Raw genomic sequence first — 26,480 nt, forward strand, 5'->3', positions numbered from 1 at the left:
ATGACTAAAGTAATAAAATTCTTCCCTGTCCTTGAGATTTGTACTACTTGATATCTAAAACATTTAAAAATGTGTAAAGTCATCCATTGAAAGGAGATTCAACTGATTCTGCATAGTCTTTGCAATCTTAAGATGTTTAGGGCACACAAACCATATATCAAAGAGAATTAATAAATGATTAAAATTTCAAAGCAGCTGACTATAAGAGACTTACTTTAGCTATACCAACATACATAAAGCGAAGGATTGGAAAATATTTCATGTAAATGGTAACTGAAAGAGTAGGGTTGGGCTATACTTGGTCATAATAGAAGTTAGGTCAAAAACTGTCACAAAGGATAAAAAAAATAATGTAATGATAAAATGATCAATTTGCCAGGAAGATGTGCCAATCTAAGTGTATAAGCACACAAATATATGAAGAAAACACTGACAAATTAAAGTGAGAAATAAATAATAATCCTAGATTTCAACTCTTCCAATAATGTATAGATCAATTAAACAGAAGATTAAAAAAGAAAATGGGCCATGAGTAGCACTGTAGAAGGACCTAACATACCTACATACAATGACAGCAGAACACAGTTTCTTCTCAAGGACACACTGGATATTCTCCAGAGTATATCACCCATAAAAATAGTCTTATTAAACTGAAGATGACTGAAATTATAACGAGTATCTTTTCTAAATACAGTAGAACAACACTAGAAATCAACAGCAAAAGGAAAACAGGATATTTTGCAAATATATGAAAGTTAACACAACTCTTGACCAAGTTATGTGTTGAGAAAGAAATCACAGATATCAAAAAATGCCTTGCTACAAATGAAGGTAAAACTACAACATACCAAGCTTAAGAGGTGCAGCAAAAGCAGTACTAAGATAAAGGCCAAAATGTAAAACCTAAAAATAATAAAACCCCTACACACACACACACATACACAAAATAAATAAATAAATAAAATAAAAAAGGGTAAAAAAGGTTCATGACATTGGATTTGACAATTACTTGACAATGACACCAAGAATATACGAAATAAAAGATAAGACAAATGAATTATATTGAACTTAAAAAAAATTTTGTTCAGAAAAGAAAATAATAGCGTAAAAGACTAACTTAGAGAATGAGAGAAAATATATTTAAGCCACATATCTGACAATGGGTCATATCCAGAATACAAAAACAACTCTTATAACTCAACAATAGCCCAAACCCTCAAATAATCTGATTAAAATATGGACAAAATATTTGAATAGTTATTTCTACAAAGAAGTTATACAGATGGGCAACAAGCACATGAAAAAATATTCAATATCACTAATCGTCAGAGAAATGCAAATCAAAACCATAATATATATCATCTCACAACCATTAGGATAGTTACTATTAAAAACGGAAAACAAAATAACAAGTGTTGGTAAGAATTTGAATTCATGTATAATGTTGATGATGATGTAAAATGTTGCAGACTTTTTGGAGTACAGTATTGGAAGTTTCTGAGAAGAAGTAAAAAGTAGAATTACCATATGATTCAATAATCCCACTTCTGGGTATATATTCAAAATAAATAAAATTAAGACCCTCAAGAAATATTTGCATGCCTGTTCATCAAGTATTATCCATAATTGCCAAAAGTTGGTATATATATATATATATATATATATATATATATATATATATATATATATAATATTCAGCCTTGGATAGAAGGAAATCTGGTCACATGCTACCACATGGACAAACCTGAAGGACATCATGCTTGTTGAAATAAATGAATTACAAAACAAAAAGGACAAATGCTACATGATTCCACGAATATGAGATCTAGGGTGGTCGAACACTTACAAAAAGAAAGTAGATGGTGGTGGCCAAGGGTTGGAGGGAGTGGAGAATAAAAGTTGTCTTTTGGTGGAATAGCACTTCAATTTGGCAAGGTGAAAAAGTTCTAGACAACTGTTACACAAGTGTACATAGATAACTACTGTACTGCACACTTAAAAGTAGTCAAGATGGTAAGTTCTGTTATGTTTTTACCATAATAAAAAAAGTGTAATGTGATATTCCAGGAAAAATTTTAGTGGAGGAAACAGCAGAATTAGGGGCACATATAAAGGGTAGCCACATAAAATATGTAAAACTATGTCTATGGTTTAATGAAAGTTATTAAAATTTCTGCAATATTTTTCCATTTTAGATGTATCATTCATATAGCTTCAAAATTAAGTATTTTCATAATTGCTTTAAATGACATCCCCAATTTAAATGAAGCAAAAATAAAATTGATGATTTCAAATATTCTGGGAACTGGGAGACTTCATCAAAATCTTTAAGAAAAATATATTCATTTTGGAAATCCATAAGCAAAAAAATGAAATTAAACCCCTACCTCTCACTGTGTACAGAACTCAACTCAAAGTAGATTAAGGACCTAGGAATTCAACCAGAGACCTTGTGCCCAATGGAAGAAAAAGTAGGCCCAAATCTTCATCATGTTGGATTAGGCCCCAAATTCCTTAATAAGACTCCTATAGTGCAAGAATTAAAGCCAAGAATCAATAAATGGGATGGATTCAAATTAAAAAGCTTCTTCTCAGCAAAAGAAACAATCAGTGAGGTGAATAGAGAGCCTACAGAATGGGAGCAAACCTTTATTACAAGCACATCAGATGGGGCACTAATCTCTAGGATATATAAAGCACTTAAAAATCTTAACACCAAAAAATAATAATAATAATCCAATCAATAAATGGGCCAAGGAACTGAACAGACCCTTCTCAGAAGAAGATATACAATCAATCAACAAATATATGAAAAAATGTTCAACATCTTTAGCAATTAGAGAAAAGCATATCAAAACCACTCTAAGATTTCATCTCACTCCAGTCAGAATGGTATCTATTATGAATACAAACAAAAATAAGTGTTGGCAAGGATGTGGGGAAAAGGCACACTCAAACTTTGCTGGTGGGACTGAAAATTGGTGCAGCCAATATAAAAAACAGTATGGAGAATCCTTGGAAAACTGGGAATGGAACCACCATTTGACCCAGCTATTCCTCTCCTTGATCTATACCCAAAGGACTTAAAAACAGAATACTACAGGGACACAGCTACATCAATGTTTATGGCAGTACAATTCACAATAACTAAACTGTGGAACCAACCTAGATGCCCTTCAGTAGATGAATGGATAAAGAAAACCTGGTATATATACAGAATTGAATATTATTCAGCATTAAAAGAGAATAAAATCATGCATTTGTAGGTAAATGAATGGAGCTGAAGAATATAATGCTAAGTGAAATAAGTCAATCCTCTTATACAGAGGTTACAAAGTACTTCAAACTAAGAACATGTAGAAAAAGAGACACTCATACATTGCTGGTGGGACTGCAAATTGGTGCAGCCAATATGGAAAGCAGTATGGAGATTCCTTGGAAAACTGGGAATGAAACCACCATTTGATCTAGTTATCTATCTTCTCAGTCTACCAAAGGATTTAAAAACATCATACTGCATGGACACAGCCACATCAATGTTTATAGCAGCACAATTCACAATAGCTAAAGTGTGGAACCAACCTAGATACCCTCCACTAGATGAATGGATAAACAAAGTGTGGCATATATACACAATGGAATATTATTCAGCAATAAAAGAGAATAAAATCATGGCATTTGGAGGTAAATGGAGAGAGTTGGAGAAGGTAATGCTAAGTGAAGTTAGCCAATCCACCCCACAAAAAATGTTTTGGGAGGGGAAGCATGGGAGGACAGATGAACTCTAGATAGGGCAGAGGGGTGGGAGGCAAAGGGAGGGGACAGGGAGTTAGAAATGATGGTGGAATGTGATGGACATAATTATCCAAAGTACATATATGAAGACATGAATTGGTGTGAAAATACTTTATATACAAACAGAGATATGAAAAATTGTGCTCTATATGTGTAATGAGATTTGTAATGCATTCTGCTGTCATGTATTTGAAAAATAAAATCAATTAAAAAAAAGGAAATATGAAAAAAAGAAATCTGATATATATAGTATATATTTTATATTATGTAATATAGAATATATACTAATATATAATATATATGCTAATATATAAATATGCACTATATAAATTAGTATATAAATATATTAATATTTACTATATATTTATATGTTCCATAAATAATATATACTATACATACTATATAGTATATATAATATACATTATATCATATGTTATATATACTATATATTTATATGTTGGATAAACATACATATATATTAATTTACATAGTTATACAAATATATAATTATAATAAATAAATGAATATTTTTATATATTTATATATTGGTACAAATATATATACTAATTTATATATTTATATAAATACATAGTATGTGTATATATATATATATATATATATATATATATATATATAGTGTGTGTTTTGATCTAAGGGCTAGAGACCAAACCTAAAACTTTTTGAAGTTGGGAAGAACATTTAAGTTAAATTTTCACATGAAAAAATGTCAGTGACTTGCCCAAGAGTCTATTCCCTGTGTGTCTCAGGTGGTATTTGGATAGTTATTCTTCCAGACTATTCTGCTCTATTCATTAAAACATACACAATGGATCCATTAACATATTCATACACTGTAAGTGACACCTATTCCTCCCATGATTTTTAAAAAAATGCAACCAATAATTGAATGTTTCTTTTTTCTTTTTACAGAAAAGACTGATGTCCCTAGATAAATTTCCAATTTCCAATTTCCTTGACTGCATGGATTCATAAAATGTGGGATAATTTGACTTCATTTGTGTAGGTGAATGAATTCTATGATAAACAGAACAAAGCTAATTATGCAACTTTGTTGGATATCTAGAGGGAAACTCGTAATCAAAAACATTTCATGCTGAATAATTATTTTGCATTTACTCTTGCCCTCAGGAACAAAGAGTTTATGAGTTTGTGTTACACATAAATGTGCTTCTATTTTAAGTTGAAATGAAGGCCATTGAATTGAATTGTGTGGTGACTGGACAAGTTTATAAAACTCTTGTCATGATACATTGAAATCTTTTAATCAGTCCTGATTTTTAAGACTATGTCTAGTCTAGAACTCTTAAAAATTAAACCTTACATAAATTAATTCCCTATGGAAATAAGGGTCTAGCTTTTTCTTTCCAACATATCTCCTCTTTTTCCTTTTAGAAGGAAGGTAGCATTATAACTATGAAAGATTTTGATCTGTGACTATATATACCAATGTATTTTAATAAAACCAGTAGCAAAGTCGAGAGTAAACTTATTAATTTTGAAAATATTGTATTAACAAAATGCAACCAAATTAAAATATATCCAAGTTCACAAAGTCCAGTTCCAGCCAGAGGACACTATAGAAAATGTAACTTCCCATGATTGTCTCTATGGCTGAAGGAGAAAAAGGTTTGCATCAATAAGGACTTGGGATGATTCACCTTTTGCATTAATCATGTGCTTCATGCAGAGATTTTTTCCAAAAGTCATGCCTAGTCATTGTCACTTCCTTGGGTGGCCTTTTGCTGCTGGATGGAACTCTAATTGTTTTTATTTATTAGAGTATGCATTGTAGCACTGGCATAACTGTACACATCATTCATATGCTGTCCTCCCTAAAAACTTTGCTTTATTTATGAAAGTGTGGGGAGATATCTCAGCACAACTATGGCTGTGTTTAACCAAAATACAACTTTGTATCAATCCTCCAAAATGAGGTGGTGTGGAGGAAACAGATCATTGTCAGTAATAGGATCACTGTCCAAGGAATTGTCCACTGAATTTTGTTTTCTGTGAGATTTGGAAAAGTAGACAGACAACAGAACACATAAATGTTAGTTGAATTACTACTTGCTTTTTTTTTTTTTTTTTAAAGAGAGAGTGAGAGAGGAGAGAGAGAATTTTTAAAATTTATTTTTTAGTTCTCGGCGGACACAGCATCTTTGTTGGTATGTGGTGCTAAGGATCGAACCTGGGCCGCAAGCATACCAGGCGAGCGCACTACCACTTGAGCCACATCCCCAGCCCCTACTACTTGCTTTTTAAAATGTCTGACAGAAAAAAATCAATGGATTTCTTCCAAAACTGTTATCTAATTGAACAATAGCATTTTCCCTTAATGTGCCTGTAATTGAAAATATATTTTGAAGCTAATTGAGATCTTGTGCAAATGAAGACTAAAACCATGTTTTCCCAGTCATCCCAGTACTCCTTTAATTTCACGTAAAGTTGATGAACAGTATCATTAAGTACAAATAAAGCAAGAAGACAGATTAATTTTACAATGACCCATTCTATTATAGAGACTTGAGTTCTTTCTTTTCACTCTTTAGTCTTTAGGCAAGTCATGATTAGGTACAAAAAATTGCAGGGCTACAATAAGACACCAAAATTATCTTCCCTAGTTGTTTTGAAATGCATAATATGTTAATAACCTGTTCGCTAAGCTGATATTTTCTATTTCATTTACAAAAAAGCCCTTTGTGTTACCAAGGCTTGTTTGACTATTTTCACAGAATGAACTATAATCACATTTTAGAATAATTTATAAGGTTTGCAACAGTGTGTTAATTTGTAGCTTACCTCAAAGTGGGCAAAATGAGATCTAAGTTTTTGTATAGGACTGCTCCAAGAACAAATACGGATGATTCATCTAATTCTAGAAAGAATAAAATTAAAAATATTAGGAAAACAGCAAGAAAAATACTGTTTTATAAAACTTTAATCTGTTAATCCCAAGGGGATTCCAGTACAGCTGTTAAAAAGATGCCGCTAGGTACTGAGAAGTGTTCTAACTCAGCAAGGGGCAGTTTGAGCACACACTCTGCATATTAATTACACTACTATAAGACATGTTTTTGGTAGAGGCTGAGACAAGAATCTGCTATAGTTGCATTTAAAAGTTTAAATACCCAATGACCTGGAGAAAAAGAGCTGATTTTTCTTTTGTAGCATTTAGTTTTAAGATCAAAGTCTCCAAAGCAACAATTAAGACTACAATGTCACTTTTGATGATAGCCATTAATTTTAAAGGCTACTTAAAATGGTCTTAAATCTTAATTTTTCCCCCTAAATTTGTTTCTATGTGCCAAAATAATATCTTCTAACCAAAGCAAATTTTAACATGAGGCAGAAGTAGAAATGAGTTTGTATGCATAATGCAATAATTTGTACTTGTATGTTTTCCTCTCACTTTAATGGATCCTTTCCTTCAGTAAATTCAGAGATTTGTAAGCCAAGTGTAAGTTGCCTATATTTACAAAATTAGATTGGAATCATGGTTGCAAATTGTGTCAAAATTGTTTAATGTTTACACCTAGGGTTTCATTAAATGACTTCATCAGAAATGTTTTGTTCAAAACTCAGATTATGTAGTGATTACCTTTTGAAGACACAGGAGTGAAAATACTTTTTGGAATAACTACCCTATCTTCTGAATTTCTTGCCCAGTCAACCATTCCTTTCCGTCCTTTCATTGGGAAGTTGATGTCTGTTAGAACAGAGGCTGCTGGAAGTTTCTGAATGCTAGCCACTGTTAAAAAAAAAGAAAGAACAGTGTCAAACAGTCTTGCTTTACTTTTTTAGTGTAATTAAAATTGATCAAATTAAACCTTGCAGCATATTCAAAATAAAGTTCAAGTCCAAATAATATATACTGGAGCAGCAAAATAGATACATATTATTATCAGACAGTACTTTTTTTGTTAAGGGTGCTGAATCCTTCTTTTATCAATATAGGATTTGTGTTATTTTCAGCAGAGATTATACCACAATGGTCAATAATGGAATGAATATTCTGAAAGTACCAACAAATGCTGTCATACTGATGGTTCATAGTTAGTCTCTACTTATACTGTAGTCTCTATTTTTGTTAACAGACTGAAATTTGTACTTAAATCTTTACTTTGTTTTCAAAATGATAATTTTTTATCTGAACATTATCATCAGGACAAGTTTATTTTGGATTAGATAGGGTACCATGAAGACATGGATAACAAAGCCACATTGCTCTGGGAGACAGAACTGTCAGTCAAATGATTATAGCACCAATACTGACATAACTACTGAGCTGTTAGAATGTGCAAGAACATTGATCAAATAGATTAATAATAACATAATCTTAAGACTTCTCCCTAAAATTGAAAGAAAAATATATGTTAATGGAGGATTGTGTCTTTACTAGCAATAAACATTTTAATAGATATTGAAAAAAAATCATAAATTATATGTTTGGTAATGTCTGAGTATTTTTATTATATGTAATATGTGCAATACAAATTCTTATGTTTTAAGATGATTTATAAAAATCATCAATTAAGAAGTTTAATTTGTAAAATTTTACATGGGTTCATGCTGTTTCTACATGAATTTTTCAAGTGTCCCATGGAGGATTTAAGTGGAAAGATGATGGGGAAAACTGTAAAAGCTGTCACAATAGGAAAGCTAAAGTAAAAAATCATTAGGGTATTCCTAAGTGGATTTCATTTTAAGGGAACTTGTAATTTAAATCAAGAGAGGATGAAAATTAAGAATTTAACAATATTAGTTGTATAAATATATTACTGCACCACTTGGCTTAGTTTCAAATTAAATTGGTTATGTATTATTGCATCACACTAGTGAAATTATACTTCATTAAAGCTCTTTCAGGCTATTATACACATCCATTATCAGCACAGGATGGGATTTCATTTTGAGTGTAATTTGACATATTAAGCTTAAAAAAGGATTTTCTAACTAAATGTTGAAGGAAAGAAGGTACTGGGTAATGCATAAACTATGTAAGAATGTTTAATGCTATTTTTGAATAAAAGTTATAATTGTTTAGTTTAATTTTTAACATAAAATACTTTTCATGTTCATAATTAATCCAGCTCAAATGTCCCAAAGAGTACAAATTCTCTTGTGCATGGAAAGATCAGCACATTCTTCCTTGTGTCCCCTAAACTTTATTTTAAATATTATTATTATTAATTTTTTGTTACCAGGAATGGAATCCAGGGGCACTCTACCACTGAACTACATCCACTGTCCTTTCTAGTTTGAGACAGGGCCTTCTTGAGTTGCAGAAGCTGCCCTGGAACTTACAATCTTCCTCCCTTTGCCTCCTGAATCAATGGGAATATAGTTGTGTGTCACTGTGCCCAGTCTACACTTTATTTAATGTCTAAAATAAAGTACATCTACTTCAATTTCTTTGATTCTAACTTTGGTTGTCTTGGGGTTTAGACAACATCATCTCTCTGACAAAAAGCTGATAAAAAGAAATGAATGTTTTCTTATATACAATAGTTTTTGCTCTAAAGGAAAATAAACCAGAGATAAGAGGTTGGGCTCTGAGGTCTAATAATTTCTCTCTCTCTCTGTCTCTCTCTCTCTCTCTCTCTCTCTCTCTCTCTATATATATATATATATATATAAAACTAAATATAACTAAATATAAAACTAAAATGAAATAATACAACAAAATTAAAATGGAGGATATATGTATCAACTTTATGTCATTTTACCTTGGGTAAATTTTAGTTTAATACAATCTTTATAGATTTACAAAGTGCTTTAGTGGTATAGGCATGTATCTCACTTCATGAAACATTTATTGTTTAGTTAGAGGTACAGAAGCTGTCAAATTATAGTTATATGAATGGATTAAATTATACTTTTGAAAACAGTACAGTTTAAAGGAGTATAAAAATTGGTTAAGGTCACAAATTTGCACATCAAGTTCTTTAAATTGCATATTCATCAGTATAGGGAGTGCATAAAACTAAATCTTTATTTCTTAATTATACTAAGAATGTAGTTTATACATGTATACGTGTGTGGATATTATAAACACAAATAGATATATAAACATGTAAATTCTAAGTGGTTTGAGATTTTTTGGAGATACTGAATTATGTTTTGTTTCTTGAGTAATTTTTTTAAATTTAGTTTTAATTGGAAAATCAAAGTTTATATTTATCACATACAACATGTTTTGAGATATGTATATATTGTGAATAGCTAAATTGAGCTAATTATCATATGCATTACTTCATATACTTTTTTTGGTGAAAACACTTGGAATCTACTCTCTTAGCAATATTCTTCTTAAAATAAGATGATATTTTCAGTAAACCATTATAAAATGGAATATGAAGCTGGCCATTTTGGCACTTGCTTTATTTCCAGCAACTGGGGAGGCTAAAGGAGGAGAATCTACAGGAAGATTGCAAGTTCAAGGCCAGCCTCAGCAATTTAGATAGGCCCTATTTCAAAATTAAACAAAAGTGGGGAAGGGTATGTAGTTCAGCGATAGAGTGACTGTGTTCAATCACCAGTATCAAAAATAAAACAAAACAAAACAAAAACAGTGGAAAGAAAATGTGATTTAATGGACATATAGGATTCAAATGCTATCCTTCAAATTATCAGTAAACATTTTTTTAAATATGAAGTATTCAAAGTTATATGTGTGTGTGTGTGTGTGTGTGTGTGTGTGTGTGTGTGTGTATGTATTTGTTTGATATTGGGAATTGAATATAAGGTTATTCTACCACTGAGATATATACCCAGACATGCTCTCACTAAATTGTGTTGTCTGGCCTTGAACTTGTGATCCTCAGGCATTCGCCTGTAATGTATCTTGGATTACAGGTTGCACCACCTTTCCCAGCATCAAAATTAAACCTCTTTAACTTCAATCAATTTTTATTCAGAAAAAATTATTAAAAGATGACTTTTATTTCTTTCAGTCCCTTTAGGAAACACTTGGATCAATCCAGTTCACAATCCCTTCCCTTCATGGAGATTACCTGTTTCAAATACTTAGGTAAATTTAGATAGAGTCATGGCCTTTAGGGAAATGGGAAGCTAAGGTGTTAAGTGAATAGTAAAGAAGGAAGATTAAAAAAGAAATGTCTTAAATGATATCTAGTGTAAATACATGCCTAATGCTGATAAAGGGACATAAGGCAAAGCCCAAGTGCACAGTTACATTTGTGCTTTTGTAAAAATTGCTGAATTAAATCCAATCATTTTAGGTGTTCAATGACGGAGCAACTTGCTTCAAAAATCGAAAAAATGCCTTTCTTATAGAAGATTATAGTACTTAGAAGAAACCTCAAGGGCACTGTGTCCCTGAACAAATAGGAACATTCTGAATGCACCAAGAATTATCTTAAATTCACTGTATAGTGTTTTCATTACAACACTAGATTTGATTTCTTATGTAATAAAAATAGGTGACACATAACTGATAAACATTGTAGCAAAACTAGCCACACTTCCATTTTTCAATTTTAATACTTTCATTTTGACTCTGGATATGCAGAATACAATACTTTGAAAGTACAATGTCTTGTTGGTTTTTTGTTTTTTACATGGGGTCCCACTAAGTTCCTCAGACTGGCCTTGGACTTATTGTGTCTTTAACTGTTCTTATTTTCAAAGAACCCAGGTTCAGTATAGATTTCTGTTCATCAGAAAGCACAAGGGAATTTTTGCAGACAGACCTCAAGGTACATAAGCTATTTCTTCGTGGAAAATAAAGATCACTCCTTTGGTTCATCAGTGAGAGATAGTGCTTTGAAACCTATTCATTAGGGAAATCATGAAGTTTTAACTCTTTCCTTTATGGAGGTCCTAGAGGATGGGGAGTCTGTCTTCATTGTACTGTGCTCCATGTAAAAACTGGGGTTAATTAATTTGACACTTCACCTGAATTGTGGACAGAAATGGAGGGCATGTAGAAGGGAAACAAGAGAGAGCAAGAGAGTAAAAATGTATGGATGAAAGTTACAGAGATAAGCAAAACAGACAAAGGACAATACAAGAAAACAGCAGCCTACTGGAGTGGTTTATGAGCCGACTCTGGATCTGGGCCATGGACTCAGCTCCTGAGTTTTTTCTAGTTTTACAAGCTAGTTCCAGCTTATACTTGCTATTTCATACGATTATTCACAGAATACCCTATCAGTCTCTCAAGTCAGTTTGAAAGATAAATTCCACATTCATCTTACCAGTATACAATTGCCTAACCTCTCTGTGCCTCAAAGTTTCTTTAATGTGGGAATAATACCAACAACTACCTCACTGGGCTAGCAGAGGAATAAACAAGTGAGTATCCTTCAGGAGCTTACAGCAGTATACCCAGGGCAGTGTCTGGAGCATGAGGGTTCTAGGTAACATGACGATGGCTAACATCACTGGAGCAGATTTTATCATAATGTAGTTCAAGGAGACTATGCCATGATGTGTTCCATATTATGATGAAGTATTTGACTTTTGAAATAAACATTATTTTTTTTGGTTGTCCTTCAGAGACCTTACTCAAGAGATTAAATATTCAAAACTTTCTGTTGAATATATTCATATAACCAAAGGCAGGAACTTCATTTAGAATAAATAGAGCTCATCCTGTAGTACTTAAATGTACCACCTAAGGAGTTGAATAAGGTTTTCCTTTTTATTCAGTTTTATTCCTTTTCCTTCCTTCCTTCCTTCCTTCCTTTCTTCCTTCTTTCCTTCTTCTTTCTATCCTTCTCTTCTTCTTTTCTTCCCTCCTTCTCCTTCTTTATTCTGATAGATTCTACCAGATGGAAAAGGGTTGCCTTCTTGGTTTACTTAGACATACAAGGTTAAAAATATATTGCTTCATAGAATAAGAGAATTGCTCATCATGAATGACAAACTCAGAATTTCCATTGCAACTGAGACCAGGAACTACAAAGAGCACTTCAAAAACCCGACCTTTAAACATCCACCTAACTCTTTAATACAGTGAGATAAATTCTGTAGCACTCAATGTAAATGATCAGAGGAAATACCCAGGCAGGGGCCCCTTATAACCATAAACAAACATGTAAGAGAATATCAAAGTTGCTTAAAGTCTTCCTGAAAGACTATTCTTCCCCCTCCTTTTTTTAGGGGGGGGTGGTTATACCTATTTTCCTAAAATATATAGGAAGGTTGCAACATTTTTCATGTTGATTTCCTAATTTTCATATTTACAAACTGGATCTTGACTCATAATTATTAGAAAATTGCCCAGTTGCCAAAATGGAACTGCTTGTGGAAGACATCACTAAGATTACTAGTTGTTAACCTACAGTTTTGAAATCCTGTCTGAAAAGCAGGGGCAGCGGGATGGGGGGTGGTGGGAAGATGATGTGTTGGTTCTGTGTTAGAAAGTACTTAAAGGAAAAATAGAGTACTTGTAAGGTTTTTTTTTTTTTCTTTTTTCATGTGTTCATAGCAAACACAGAGGGACCGAGCCAAGCCTGCATGTGGTGACCCTTTTGCCATTGAGCAGTTTAAAAAGCCATGCTTTTCGTATTTGTATAGCAATCCTTGATACCAAGTAAAATAGGGCATTTGGGAAGGACAGCTGAGATTAATTGAACACAAGCAGGAGCTTGGCACTTTTCACTCATTCCTTAATTCATTCACCAAGTATTTACCAAATTCCTTCTCTGACCCTACCATGGCCTCATGTAATATTTTTTACTGAGTATGATGTAATAATTCAATTTGAGGCAATAAAACAATTACATGTCCATCAGGAGTTCAAATCTAGATACCACTGAAGAATGGTGATTATCAAATCCCTGGTTATAGATTCACATGCACATTAATTTGTCTACCATAGTCTTTGTGTTGTAACCAGTTTTACTATGTGGTGACAGTGGTCTATATAGGAACATTCAGACATTTCTAAAGGTAGTTTTTTAGTTGTTCTCTCCACTCTACTTCCCTCATACACTCCATATCTTCTTTCTGAAAAGGCCAGGATTGAAATGTCAGGGCCACAGAGAAAGAAGAGGACTGATCGACTGTGACACACAGCCTCATTTCCCTGGAGACAGCAGCTGGCAGGAGCTTGGCCAAGACAACCATGCTCTGAGAACTCTGCCAGATCCCCTCCATCACCACCATTATGTAGTTTGGATCACCCAACCCCAGAGGCTTTGAACTCAGATGTGAATGAGAAATGTCCTTCCATGACAAGGCAGCGATTTTTAATTTTTGAGAGAAAGCAGGATTACCGGATACTCAAAAGTAGGCACACTCTATGGGCAGTTAAAAAGTAACCTTCTGGTAATTTAAAGTTACATTTTTTACTTGCTAATGTCATATCATATCTTAAAACTTAAATAATTAATTATTTTACATATTATTTCCTAGAATAAAGATAGAAAAACTTGTAAATTAATTGGTGAGTGAATTTTACATTCTTTTTCTTTCTTTTTCTTTTCTTTCTTTCTTTTTTTTTTTTTTTTGATTCATTAGTAGTTTCAAAGCCTGGGCATATCTGGGCAGAATTATGCATTTCCGCATTCTGCTTGAGGTCTTTCTGCCAGGCTTTGGTGCTCTGGTGGAAGACCCCTTGAAAAAGCTTTCTTTCAGATCAGTCTCACTTTGTGGCATTTAATAATGCTGACACACAGGGATATCCAAAGCCACAGACCTGGCTCCTGTTCAAACTGACCTGTCTTGAGCAGGGATTTGCAAACTACCAACCAAGGATCAAATGTGTCCCATTGGCTAGTTTTCTATGGCTTACAAACTAAAAATGCTTTTCTCATTTCTAAGCAGTTGGAGATTTTCTTTTTAAAAGACTACTATTTCTTAACATGTGAAAATTATATCAGACTGAATTTCAGTGTCCACAAATAAAATTTCATTGGGACACAGCCACATCCATTAATTCACATATGGTCCATGGCTGCTTTCGGGTGGCAGAGTTGAGTAGTTGCAGGGGAAACCGTGTGGTTATATTTTGGAAAAGCTGTTCTTAATGTGGCCATTAAAAAAAAAAAAAAGAAAGAATTAAAAACCTAAAAGCAACTACTGTCTTCATTTCTTTTGTTTTCTATTATGTATTTATACCAATCATCTTTTAGTTTTCAAAAAGCATATTTTTTTGTGGTCTTTTGGAAATAGACACTTATTAATATTCATTTTTGGTACTAAAGTAGTTCATAATTTTAATCCTAACATGAATGCTCAACAAAACATGAGATACAAAGTCATTTTTGCGTATAAATCTGAAGTTCACATTCTTTCTGTAGCTAGTGAAATTAAGAATAGAAGTCCTGTATGGGAAAGAGCATTACATAATAATTATCCAAGTGTAAAACACTAAGAGCTTTGGTATATACAGCATTAATATTCTCTCTCTCTCTTTCTCTCTCTTTCTCTCTCTCAGAGTGTTATTGTTTTGATATTAAAGATCATTTAAATTTTATTAGAGAAATAAGTCAGGAACCTATTAGACATTAGGCACCAAAACAGACAAGAAACAACAAGTGAAGGAAACAATAAAGGGCCTTCCCAGGATAGCAAATCCTCCATTCCCCAAAGAGCAGTAGCCATGGGAAGTGCTATATTTTGACAAAAGAAAAAATACCATTGGAGACTTAAGAGTTTATTTGTAAATGCATTCATCCAACAACCTCTATGGAGCCCCAGAGCGTCCTAAGAACTATCCTACCACTGAGAATTTTGCCAGTGAACAAGAGATACAAAGTTTTTGCCCTTAAAGAGTTCATGTCTAGAGAGGAATACACACATTTGGTAAGGGAAAAACAATTCAGAGAATTCCAGATTGTAATAGGTGCCATTCTGAAGGAAATAACTGATGAGATGTGTTAGGATTTAGGTATGAAGTGTCCCCTTGAAGCTCATATGGAAGACAGGGCAAGAAGGTTCAGAGGTGAAATGATCAGATGATGGCAGTTACAACCCAATCCGTGGATTAATCCACCTATAAGGTTAATTAGGTTGTAACTGTAGCCAGCTAGGGTACGGCTGGAGGAGAGAGGTTACTGTGTGCCTTTGGGGTTCATATTCCCACCTCCCCCAAGTGAGTGGAACTGTCTCTCTGCTTTCTTGTTGACAGTTCTGAGCTGCTTTCCTCTGTCACGCCCTTCTGCCATGATGGTCTCCCTCACCCAGAATAATGGACTAGGACATCTGTGGGCTGAGACCTCTGAAATCATAAATGCCAAATAAACTTTTTCTCCTCTAAAATTTTTGTCAGACCTTTTCATCGCAGTGACAAAAAAGCTGATTAAAACAAGATGGAACACAGATATCTGGGCCAAGGAAGGCCTCTGCAGTAATACTGTTGTAGCTGTGGTTTAACAGATGAGTCAAGGGAACTGCCTGTGTAGACCAAGAGCCTGGTAAAAGCTAGTAATGTTCCAGAAGTATCAGAATAGTGAAGGGCAAAGGAAGGGCATTCTGAATAAGAGGAATAACATTACATGAGAAAGCTTAAGATACCTAGAAAAATAGTAACGCATATGAATAGGCAGGGAGTTCAGGTAGGGTAATAGGCTAAAACTGATATTGTCTAGGCCGAGAAATCTGGATCTGGAGAATAATCAAATTTAGAACATGAACATATAAACTGGATGTCTTCTTAGCAGAAGTAATAGTAGATAATGTAGACTTGGATAAATTTTCCTAAAGAAAGAACACAATGTACTAATTCACCATTTAACAAATGTTAATTGAATACTTCTTAATGTTTGAGAAATGGTTCTGAGCACTGGAAATACACTTATGAATAAAATAATTGAAGTCACTGGCATAGAATTTGGGGAGAGACAGACAGTAGTAAGTAAACAGAACTAGAGAGGATGTTGGTAATAATAACTGTCATGAGATGGAATGCTGGGCTGGGCTGAGAAGCTATACTGAATGGAAAAAAGTTCTTTTGGCCAGCGGCTCAGGAGGCTGAGGCAGAAGGATAGGGAGTTCAAAGCCAGCCTCAGCAATGGCAAGGCACTAGGCAACTCAGTGGACCCTGTCTCTAAATACAATACCAAATAGGGGCTAGGGATGTGGCCCAGTGGTTGAGTGCCCCTGGGTTTAATCCCTGATACCCCACCTACCCCCACAAAAAGAAAAAGCTCCTTTGGTCAGCTAGCAGTTAGGAGACACCTAAAAGAAATGAGGTGGGAGCTATGAAGATAAAGAGGAGATGATAGAAAAGAGTCAAGAAATGAAACTTAGGAAAGACCCACTTTGTAAGGTAATGATAAACAGGGAGAGCTACCAAAAACAAACCATGTGAGAGAGAAAGAGTAGAGAAGAGGGACTCAGGAATAGGAAGACATCATGCATAGCTTAATATTGAGAGTGCAGCTTTATAAGGAGTAAAATCCTTTATAAAGATTATGTAAAAAACAACTATTATATTAAAAAAGAGAACAATACTCTAAATTTAGATTTAGGGTGTTATAGTAAATATTTGAATTATTTTTCCTATTAAAGTTAAAAATATTTTCAGCTTCATAGCCACCATTCCTCTGCAACAACCTAACTCTATTATTTTGATGTGAAAGCAGCCATACAAAATTCATAAATGAATGGTCCATGCAGAGATATATGGTGTTTAATAATCCAAAACACAAGAATTCTCTTATGTGATCATCACTGTGGTTCTTTAATTCAATAATTGTTTATTGAGCAGAACCCTTGGTTTTCTACCACCAAAGCTCTTTCTTCCCCATGTTTCTAAAGGTGCTGCCATCTATTCAGACTTCAAAACAAAAAAACTAAGGGCCACTCTTTACTTCTGCCTTTTCCTTGCCTCCTACAACCCAGCCATCAACAGATAATTGGGTGTTATTTCTGCAACATGTCCTGAATCACTGCATTTCCTCTGTCTCCAATCCACAGCCCTCTAGAAGGCACCAGAATCTCTCTTCTGAACTCATTCAGGAGCTGTATGACTGGGATTCTTAACTTTTGTATCCAGAATTCCTCCTTCTCTCAAAAACCACAGTAATATTTTGTAATATATAAAGTAGGTCACATTTATCCCCTCATTGAAACAATTGAATGGTCTGACCGATGCTTATGGGGTACAAGTTGAATTCTCACGTTCGGGTCTCTGAGGCTCTCCATGGGTGCACTTCCATCTGTCTGCAGTCACATTGTATATGGCCATCAGTTTGCTCACCAGATCAAGCTGCATGGATAGGCCTTTTCCACCACAGGGCTTTTCCTATGTAACTAGAAAACATTTCCTCATTCCTTTTCTCAGGTCTCTGCTAAATTATTTTTTTCTTTAGCATGTTTTGTCCCCATCTAAAGAGATCTAAGACCCCACTTCTCTCTGTCATATACTCTTTTAATTTTTACATAGGCTGGCTCATTTTCTGCCTTCACAGTAGATTATGAATTCCAATATACATGTTCCCACGTTCCCTATTATTGCTGTATGTAGGATCTTAACATACAGTGGGTTTGAAACAACAAACTGCCCATAATTTTTTTAATAAATGAGGTTTACTCAGAGCTTAATGGGAGGCAGGGGGTTTAGTATGATCAATTTGGGCCCTGTAGTCAATCAGTCCTAGTTTTCCATTTATTTTGTGGACTTTGGCAGTCATTTAATTGCTCTTCCGTTTGACCATTTGTAAAAATCAATAGCCTTTCATGAGGACTAAGCCAAAGGCAATTAGCTCACTCCTTATACACAGTAAGATACAATACATGCCAATTCCCTTTTATTTTTTACCTTAACCATTCTCTCACTTGTACAAAATACTGTGGAGAATTTAAAATGTAAAAAGGAAAAGTCTTTACATATTGCAATCCAGTGAGAGATGTGTTTCACACAAATATCTTCAGTTATGTACAATGTGTATAAGAAATTTTCTTCCAAACTCCAGTCCTAAAACTGAAATAATTATTTGGTCCTTTCTCTGATGTCTTTAGATATCTCAAAAGTAACATATCCAAAGCTTAAACCTTGATTTCCACTCACTTTATCAAAATATGATTTCTCTATGCATTCATCATCTCAAGAAAACAGCATGAACCCTTTCCTCAAGTCGGAATCAATAAGTTATCTTTGACACATTCATATCTTTACCTTGTTAATCCAGTTCATCATTACCACTGCATCTCCTCCAAAACAGCCTAATGATGTTTCCTAATCCCCATCAAGACTGCTGCACATTTATCCATTAAATCTTAACCTAAGTTAAAACAATTCACTACACACCCCACTTTCACACTTGTGCCCTTTCTACTCACCCCTCACACGGCAGTCAGAATAGGTTTTAAGCATAAATTGAATCATGTCACTCCGGGCAGTTTCCTGTCATACTGTAGAAGATACAAAGTCTGTTCCAAGGTCTCCATGACCTAACCTTTGATTTCTTCTTCAGTGTTAGCTCAGGACCTTTCCACTGGCAACTAGACTCCAGTCACACTTGCATCTCTTCATTTCCTACCCGTTCCTCTCCTGACTAATTCAACCTTCAGGTTTTGGTTTGTTTGTAGAATTTTAACTACTTTGCCTTACTGTAAAGAAACCATGGACCTCATACCCCCTTCAAAATAGGGAGTACTGAGGTTAGGCATGTGTGCCTCACTAAGTATAAGTCTTTTGAAAAAGAGAAGGAATAGATAGAAGAACAGAAGATACCATTTACTAAGCATTCTTGAGTTGGCACCAGTGCATGATTGCACCTGGTTCCACAACATGCTCTAAACTACATACAATCAATTTTATCTTATCAGATTAGTTTTGGATAATTATAAAGCTAACATAAACTTTAGAGCCCAATGGTATTATTGTAGAGACTTATGATATTATAGTTACAATTATAAATAAAGTATGCTGAGCAAAATTAATGTTAACTCTATATTTGTAAACAACATTTCTGTTCCATTGCAGGAAATAAATTAAGTCAACTGAAACTCAGAAAATAATTTTTACCTTTAGATATTCAAACAAAAAGGAAAAAATCTCCCAATAAACAATGGTTTACTCCACAACTTACATACAAACATACACTCAATGATCAAATTCAGTACTGTATTTCACTATAGTGAAATATGTATTTAAAAAGAGCACACTAACCAATTACAATTATGTTTTACCAATGTAGTCTCAATTATGTTAAAAAACAACATATTTAGTTTTCTGCTGACAAATTGTTATTTAATTTAAAAATTTTATGATTTTTGAAATACTCAAGATTTTCACAATATATTGTAAAGATAGTGGAGGTTAGCCTTATTATTAAGAATAAAATTTCATTTTAGGGACAACGAGACAAATTTTTTAAGGAAGTAAGGAAAATTTAAAAAGAAATAATTGGGCAATGAGTTTGGGGAAAGCAAAAAGAGACTATATAGAAAAAAATGAAATTATTTAGATTAACACTCTAAATAATGGATGCAGATCCTTCAAAAGGAGAAGCTCTTCAAATGGAAATTTCAAATAGATATAAAACCTCCAAAATATTTTTGATCATTTGAGAGACTTTAATTAAGGACTAAGTGAACTAATTTATTTCTAAATTTTAGAGAACATATAGTAATCTTACAGAATTCTTTGATGCATCTCTAAAGATGATTGCTAAAATTCCACAGAACATAGTTGAGATATTATAAAATTAAGTCAGAAAAAGTTTTTTTTTTTTTTGGTCTGCATCATCCAAGGGAGCTGGAATTTGACTAATGACAAATGCATCCATGGAAGCAAAGAGTAGCTTCTTGTAGCAAAATGCCAAAAGCCCAGAATCTCTTGGTTCTTATTGCCACTATTCTACAGAAGGCAACTGAGTCACATAATACTTCTAAAACAGACAAAAAACACAGGTGATTCTCTAGACTAGTCATATTATATGTCTATATATATGGAATCTTGCTCTTCTTTTTGATGTACACAATATGCATAATATTCAGATTTTTTTTTAAAGTATGATACTGAAACTTGGTATGAACTTTAGAAGTTCCCTGGAGGAGCAGACCATGGCCAGGGGTCTGGGTGACCTCACTACAATCACACAATCAATAGCATAGCCCATATTTGGCCTTGTGTTTGTCCATTACCAATCAGAGGGCCTATTGTATGTCAGGTGCTAAATGTACCTAATCTCATTATTGCTATTATCTCTGTGAAGAAGACATTATTATCTTTAGAAAAGAATAACAATAAATTTAGATATGAAATAACTTACAGAAGGATCAATTAGTTATGGTACATCTATGGTTTTCAGCCAGATGCATCTATCTTCAAAACCAGAATATTTTAAAAGATGCAAAATAGCATGTCCTACTTCCATGAACATAAAAGCACCAGTTTTTAATCTTAGTCAGATTTTTTCAGTTTTCAAATTAAAAGCTTCTTCTTCTTCTTCTTTTTTTTTTTTTTTTTTTTTTAATTCAGAGAAGGAAGCGGTGGGAGAAGAGGAAGGATTTAGTAAAGAATTCTTGGTGTAACCAAATAAATTAAGACTTTTGAAAAGAGGAGAACATGAAAATAGAAAAAAAGCAAAAGAAAAATTGTTAACAGAGAGTCAGTGCCTTTTTTCTCTCATTGCAGGTTATTGTTATAGAGGCAGACCACTATTACCATAGAGATAAGCAATTATTGCCATAGAAACAGTTGAAACGGGATTATATTTTGTGTTCACACAAGCTTGCAGTGACATCCTTCTAATTCAGTTGAACAGCAAAATCAGAAAGGAGTCACACAGTATGCCATTCTACTAATTCCAAATATTCATTGTGTTACATCAACCCACAGAGATCAGAAGCAATGTCATAAAATTTAAATTTTGTTTTCTGTAGACCTTGGATTTTATCTTTCTAGTTATTCTAGTGTGAATCTACTGCATGCTGAAAGAATTTATCTCAAACAGAACAATGGAGTCAATCTGAGAAGAATTATAGCTCCAACGCCTTTTAGATACAAGAACTATAGGAAAATACAAAACCATTTATTTTCCCAGTGCTTTTTTTTTCTCCATCTCATCTTAGAGACTTTTCATAGTTAAAACTTTTGCCAAGTTTCTTGAACTGATACAAAGTACCAACCTCCGTATGCAAAGCTACTATTGGTAGATTTCTTAGGACACAGAGGTCACAAAGAACTTCTGGGCAGAAACTCAAGCTCTTTATAGAGAATAGAAGCACAAACACAAAACATTTTGTGGCTAGTTCTATGTATCAATGCATGAGAAAATCAAGAATTCTCAGCTTGTATTCTTAAAAGAAATTTTAATGTTTAAAGTTATAGATTTCTATTTGAGGACAACTTTCATAATTAATATCTGGTAGACCAAGATATGCCACAAAAATATATCACTTCACCATCTCTGTTATCCACATTTCCTACTTTAGACCCTGCATTCTTTTCTCATAGATATGCATAGTTTTGGTAGAAGTCAACTTTTCCTCTGCTTTTCCCAAAGCTATTGCACATTGTTGTGCATTCCATACAGTGCTGGTTTCCAACTGCCTTTTGTGTGACTCTCTTAGGTTTCTCCAGACCATGTGCTTTTCCCCAGTAAATACAAAATCCAAAAGAAATGATGGTCTTGGAACAAAAATTTGTTCTTGAATCAATGCATTCTTTACCAGACAGTTACCAAAAGGGTAGAGATTTAACCCATTTTATGCAATAGTCCCAGGTGTAGAAAGTTCACAAAATTTTTATTGGTTAAGATGTAATATAAGGACCAGGCATGGTGGCACATTCTGTAATACCAGCTACTCTGGAGATTGAGGCAGGAGGATCCTGAGTTCAAAGCCAGCCTCAGCAGAATCGAGGTGCTAAGCAACTCAGTGAGACCCTGTCTCTAAATAAAATACAAAATACAGCTGGGGATGTCAAGTGCCCCTGAGTTCAACCCTTGGGATCAATAAATAAATAAATAAAAGATGTAATAGAAAAAACACTTAATGCTTATAAAAAAGTGTAAGACAGGCATCCTTCAAAATATATAATTAGCCAGAAAAATAATTTTACATTTTAACAAAGTAAGCATATATGAAGATTAGTACTAGAAAAGAAAACAAATGGTCAGTAGTTATTTTACTTTGTAGAAATACAGAACATATGAGTAAGATTTCCGTAGGGTCATATCAAAAAATCTACACTGAAGTTTTAGAAGGTTAGAATGTGGTTGGCTGAGCAAGATAATGAAAGAAATCTTTAACTTTCAATTACTGAGATGCAAAGGAAAAAAACAATGCATCCACTCTGAATGGGAAGCACTGATCTAGGACAAATTATGTGGGTGTCCTCAACTCTCAGGCAGCAAGGTTGTTAGGAGTAAATACTATCATGAATATTTGTGAAAGCATTATTTTGGGAAGTTCTATAGATTACAACATATGCTTTACCAAAACTTTTCATGGAAATCCTGAGGAATAAAACAGAAAAGCTAATAAAAACATTTTTCTATCTATTATTCTCTAGTTGAAAATTGTTGTAACTATGTTGTAACTATGACAGTAGTGCTATTACAAATAATATTTTCTCATGCTGTAGAAATAGAGATACCCTTAAAAGACCTTTCCTACTTTGAGAATATATGTTTATATATTTACATTTTTAAAAATTTTATATAAAAACAGAAAAATGATTTTAAAAAGAGGAGTGAAACTAATTTATTGCTGGACTTGGTGGAGACTCAAGAATTCTCCTCGCTTGAGGTTCTATCACTTTTAAAAGTAGTAGAAGAACAAAGATGGTAGGAAAAATGCCATTTATTTCATTTGTTAACTGGCAGCTCAATCTGAGCCACAGCTTCAGAAATTCATTTCAATAAACAATTTCATCCTGGCTTTTGCCCAAGGATTCAGATGGTAGAATGAAGACAGGATGCTGATGGTTTCTAAGGATAAAATTGTTCAATCTCCCTGAGAACAGTAAAAATGAAATGAGCTTAAACTGCAAGAGCAAGGATTTGTGTTGCACTTCGGAAGATAATACATAAAAAATAAACCAGAACAAGCTTCCTTTGGTCTCTGAACTTTAGAGATATTAAAATGGTCTCAGAAAATTTTGCCAGTGAATTTTGACATAAATCTGTTTACCTTCTGTAGTTTTTGAGTTCTTAGAGATATTATGGAAACATTCCTTTGAACTTTCTCTTTCTTTCAGACCCAGTTATAACTATTAATAAACTCTGTCATATCAGCTATTAAAATATCTTTTCACTATCTCCATTGTCACCTGGTCCAAGCATCTGCGTTCTCTCTCCTGGCTGCTGCAATAAACATCTCACTGCTGTTGCTATATCCACTCATGCCCCCTACTGTCTATTAGTCTACACTTCATAGTCAGAATGACCATTTTAGAATACAAATCAGAATTCATCATTCTTCTGTTCAAATCTTGTAGTGTTTTTGCTTCTTATTTAGATCTTCAGTTAAAGGCGTTCTGCAGTCTCACTTCTCCTCCCTTGAAATCATCTCCTCCCACTGTCCCGCCCTCATCCTCTCCAGCACCACTGAATTCTTTCAGCTCTTACATATGAAGCACATGGATGCATCATGGTATTTAGAATTATGGTTTCTTCTATGAAGTGCTCTGTCTCCACATATCATTACATCTCATGCTCTAAAGGCAGTTGGTTCTATATTTAAATATCAGTACACTGATAGGAGGATTTTTCTCACCAATCTTCATTCTCTATTCTCTTATCCTAGTGGTTTTATTTATTTTCACAGCAATTATGACCACTGGACATGTTAGATGGCATTTTTTTGAAATATGTCTCTCTAATATAAAATATAAGTTCCACAAGAGCAATTTGTCTAATTTGTTCACTGAGGAATTAACCTAGAACATAACATGAAATATACTTATTGAATAAAGGTCTGAGATTTTAAAAAATTAATTAAATCCATGAATCCTTACCAACCAACTATAGTGACTTCAGGGAGCTCCTTAAACTGAGTGGTAGGGAGATCTCAACCCTGAGGAGTTTGTACTGCCTGCCTGGAGCTCTGATAATGGTCTTTTGTCCCAGCCTCCTAAGTCTTCTGTCCCCAGTCGTTTGGAATAAATGAATCATGATAAATGCCATGGGATAATTCCCATAAAATGAGAAATAATCAAACAACTCATAATGCTGCATATCATTCCAACTCCTGGTTTAAAACTGTCTGAACTGCTTTTCTTTTTCCTCAAAAAACAAAACAAAACAAAACAACAGAAACAGAAAAGAAAAAGGTAGCTTCATTTTTCTTTCTGACCTAAGGAAAAACTTTCATTTGTCTCAGGTGTCTAGCAAGCATGGTAGACTGTTAGAAAGCAGTCAAGTCTCACTCAAGTCTAGCTAACTGCACCAACATCAGGTGCTACAAATAAGCAAAACGATGTTAATTCCTGTATTTTGGGGGCTTGGTGTCAACTGACAAGTGTCATTTTTAAGGAAAGGAAGTTAAGCAAGTGACACAGATGTGTGAACCACAAAGCTAAGCAGTGACAGAAAAAGAAAATAAGCTAAGAAAGAGAAGCCGTTCCAGTTTTACATCATCAGATTGAAAGTTGATTCCTCAATTGAACAAGACATTGCACCAATGAAATGATGAACTTTATCAGTAAATTTAACAAATAACATAGATTTTAATGTTCATAAAAAAGGCCTGCAGAGAAAAAAGAGATGTTGACTTTTGTATTATACCATTATTCAGATCAAATTTGATTTCAATTTCAAAAAATATCAGGTATGAATATTTCTTCTCAAAAGCCCAATACTTCATCTTTCTAAACCAAGAATAGAGAGTGATATTTAGCTTGGTAAAGATAAATGTGTTAACTTCAATGTTTCCAAGGCATTGGTGTTATTGTGTTATTGGCTTACTGGAGAAGAAATGAAAATATCCTTTCTAGAGTCTTACATACAGCTTTTAAGGTTTATATACAGGAAACATTTCAAATTCCTTACAACTAATAAATACAACATTCTGTGTTTGGAAATATCATTTCATCTGATAGTTGTCAACTTCGAATAATTCCTAAGAGACAGTTGTGAGATAGCAGGGCATGGGTGTAAAGCACTTGTCTGTGCAAAGTAAATCCTTGGAAATAACTATTAAAATATTTAGGGTATGATCCATTGAAACCACCTAAGGAGCTTGAACCTTTAGATGCTGTTCACTGTTTCTGCTCTTTTTCTGTATAATCTTCATGCTCTTCCATCAACAATCATGAAAGATTTTTCTTTATCTCTAATACTCTAAACTTCATAAGTAATTAAAATTAACTAGAGTATTGGTTTTGAAATATTCTCACCCTCTTATTAGTTATGACACTGATTTTTTTTTTTTTTGCCTTATTATGGAAGGCCTTACATCCACTGCCTCCAGCCACTCCTGCCCTCTGAGACCCGCCTTGAGCCTTTGTTTTCAGTGTGGGAATCACCTTACTTCTCTCTGTCTTATGTCCTGATGTTTGAAAAAACTTATGTGCCTTCACCATCACTTTTATGCAGATGATCACTGATTACATATTTAAGTATTTGACTCCTCTACCAAAATCCACAATCTCGTGTTAGGTTTTCACTTGGGGGCTACACTTGCTTAAATGTTAGTATATTAGAGACTCAAATGTTTGTTGAGTTAATACAAATTTCATTTCTACCTTCTCTCCCATACCCTCATCAGTTATGGAATTCTATCAATTCTAGCTCCAG

The 26,480-nt window shown here is 33.8% G+C and overlaps 1 protein-coding gene across 1 annotated transcript in view; it reads right to left on the reverse strand.

Moving 5' to 3' along the window:
• Positions 1-26,480, reverse strand: part of Adgrb3 (adhesion G protein-coupled receptor B3) — a 671,006-nt gene that overhangs the window by 285,323 nt on the left and 359,203 nt on the right. Inside the window, exons 13-14 of the mRNA XM_026391342.2 lie at positions 7,415-7,564; positions 6,616-6,691 (exon numbers count right to left, since the gene is read on the reverse strand). Of these exons, the coding sequence (XP_026247127.1) occupies positions 6,616-6,691; positions 7,415-7,564 (226 nt within the window). The remainder of the gene's footprint in view (positions 1-6,615; positions 6,692-7,414; positions 7,565-26,480) is intronic.

This window comes from Urocitellus parryii, chromosome 8 (assembly GCF_045843805.1).
Source record: "Urocitellus parryii isolate mUroPar1 chromosome 8, mUroPar1.hap1, whole genome shotgun sequence".
Classification (NCBI taxonomy): Eukaryota; Metazoa; Chordata; class Mammalia; order Rodentia; family Sciuridae; genus Urocitellus; species Urocitellus parryii.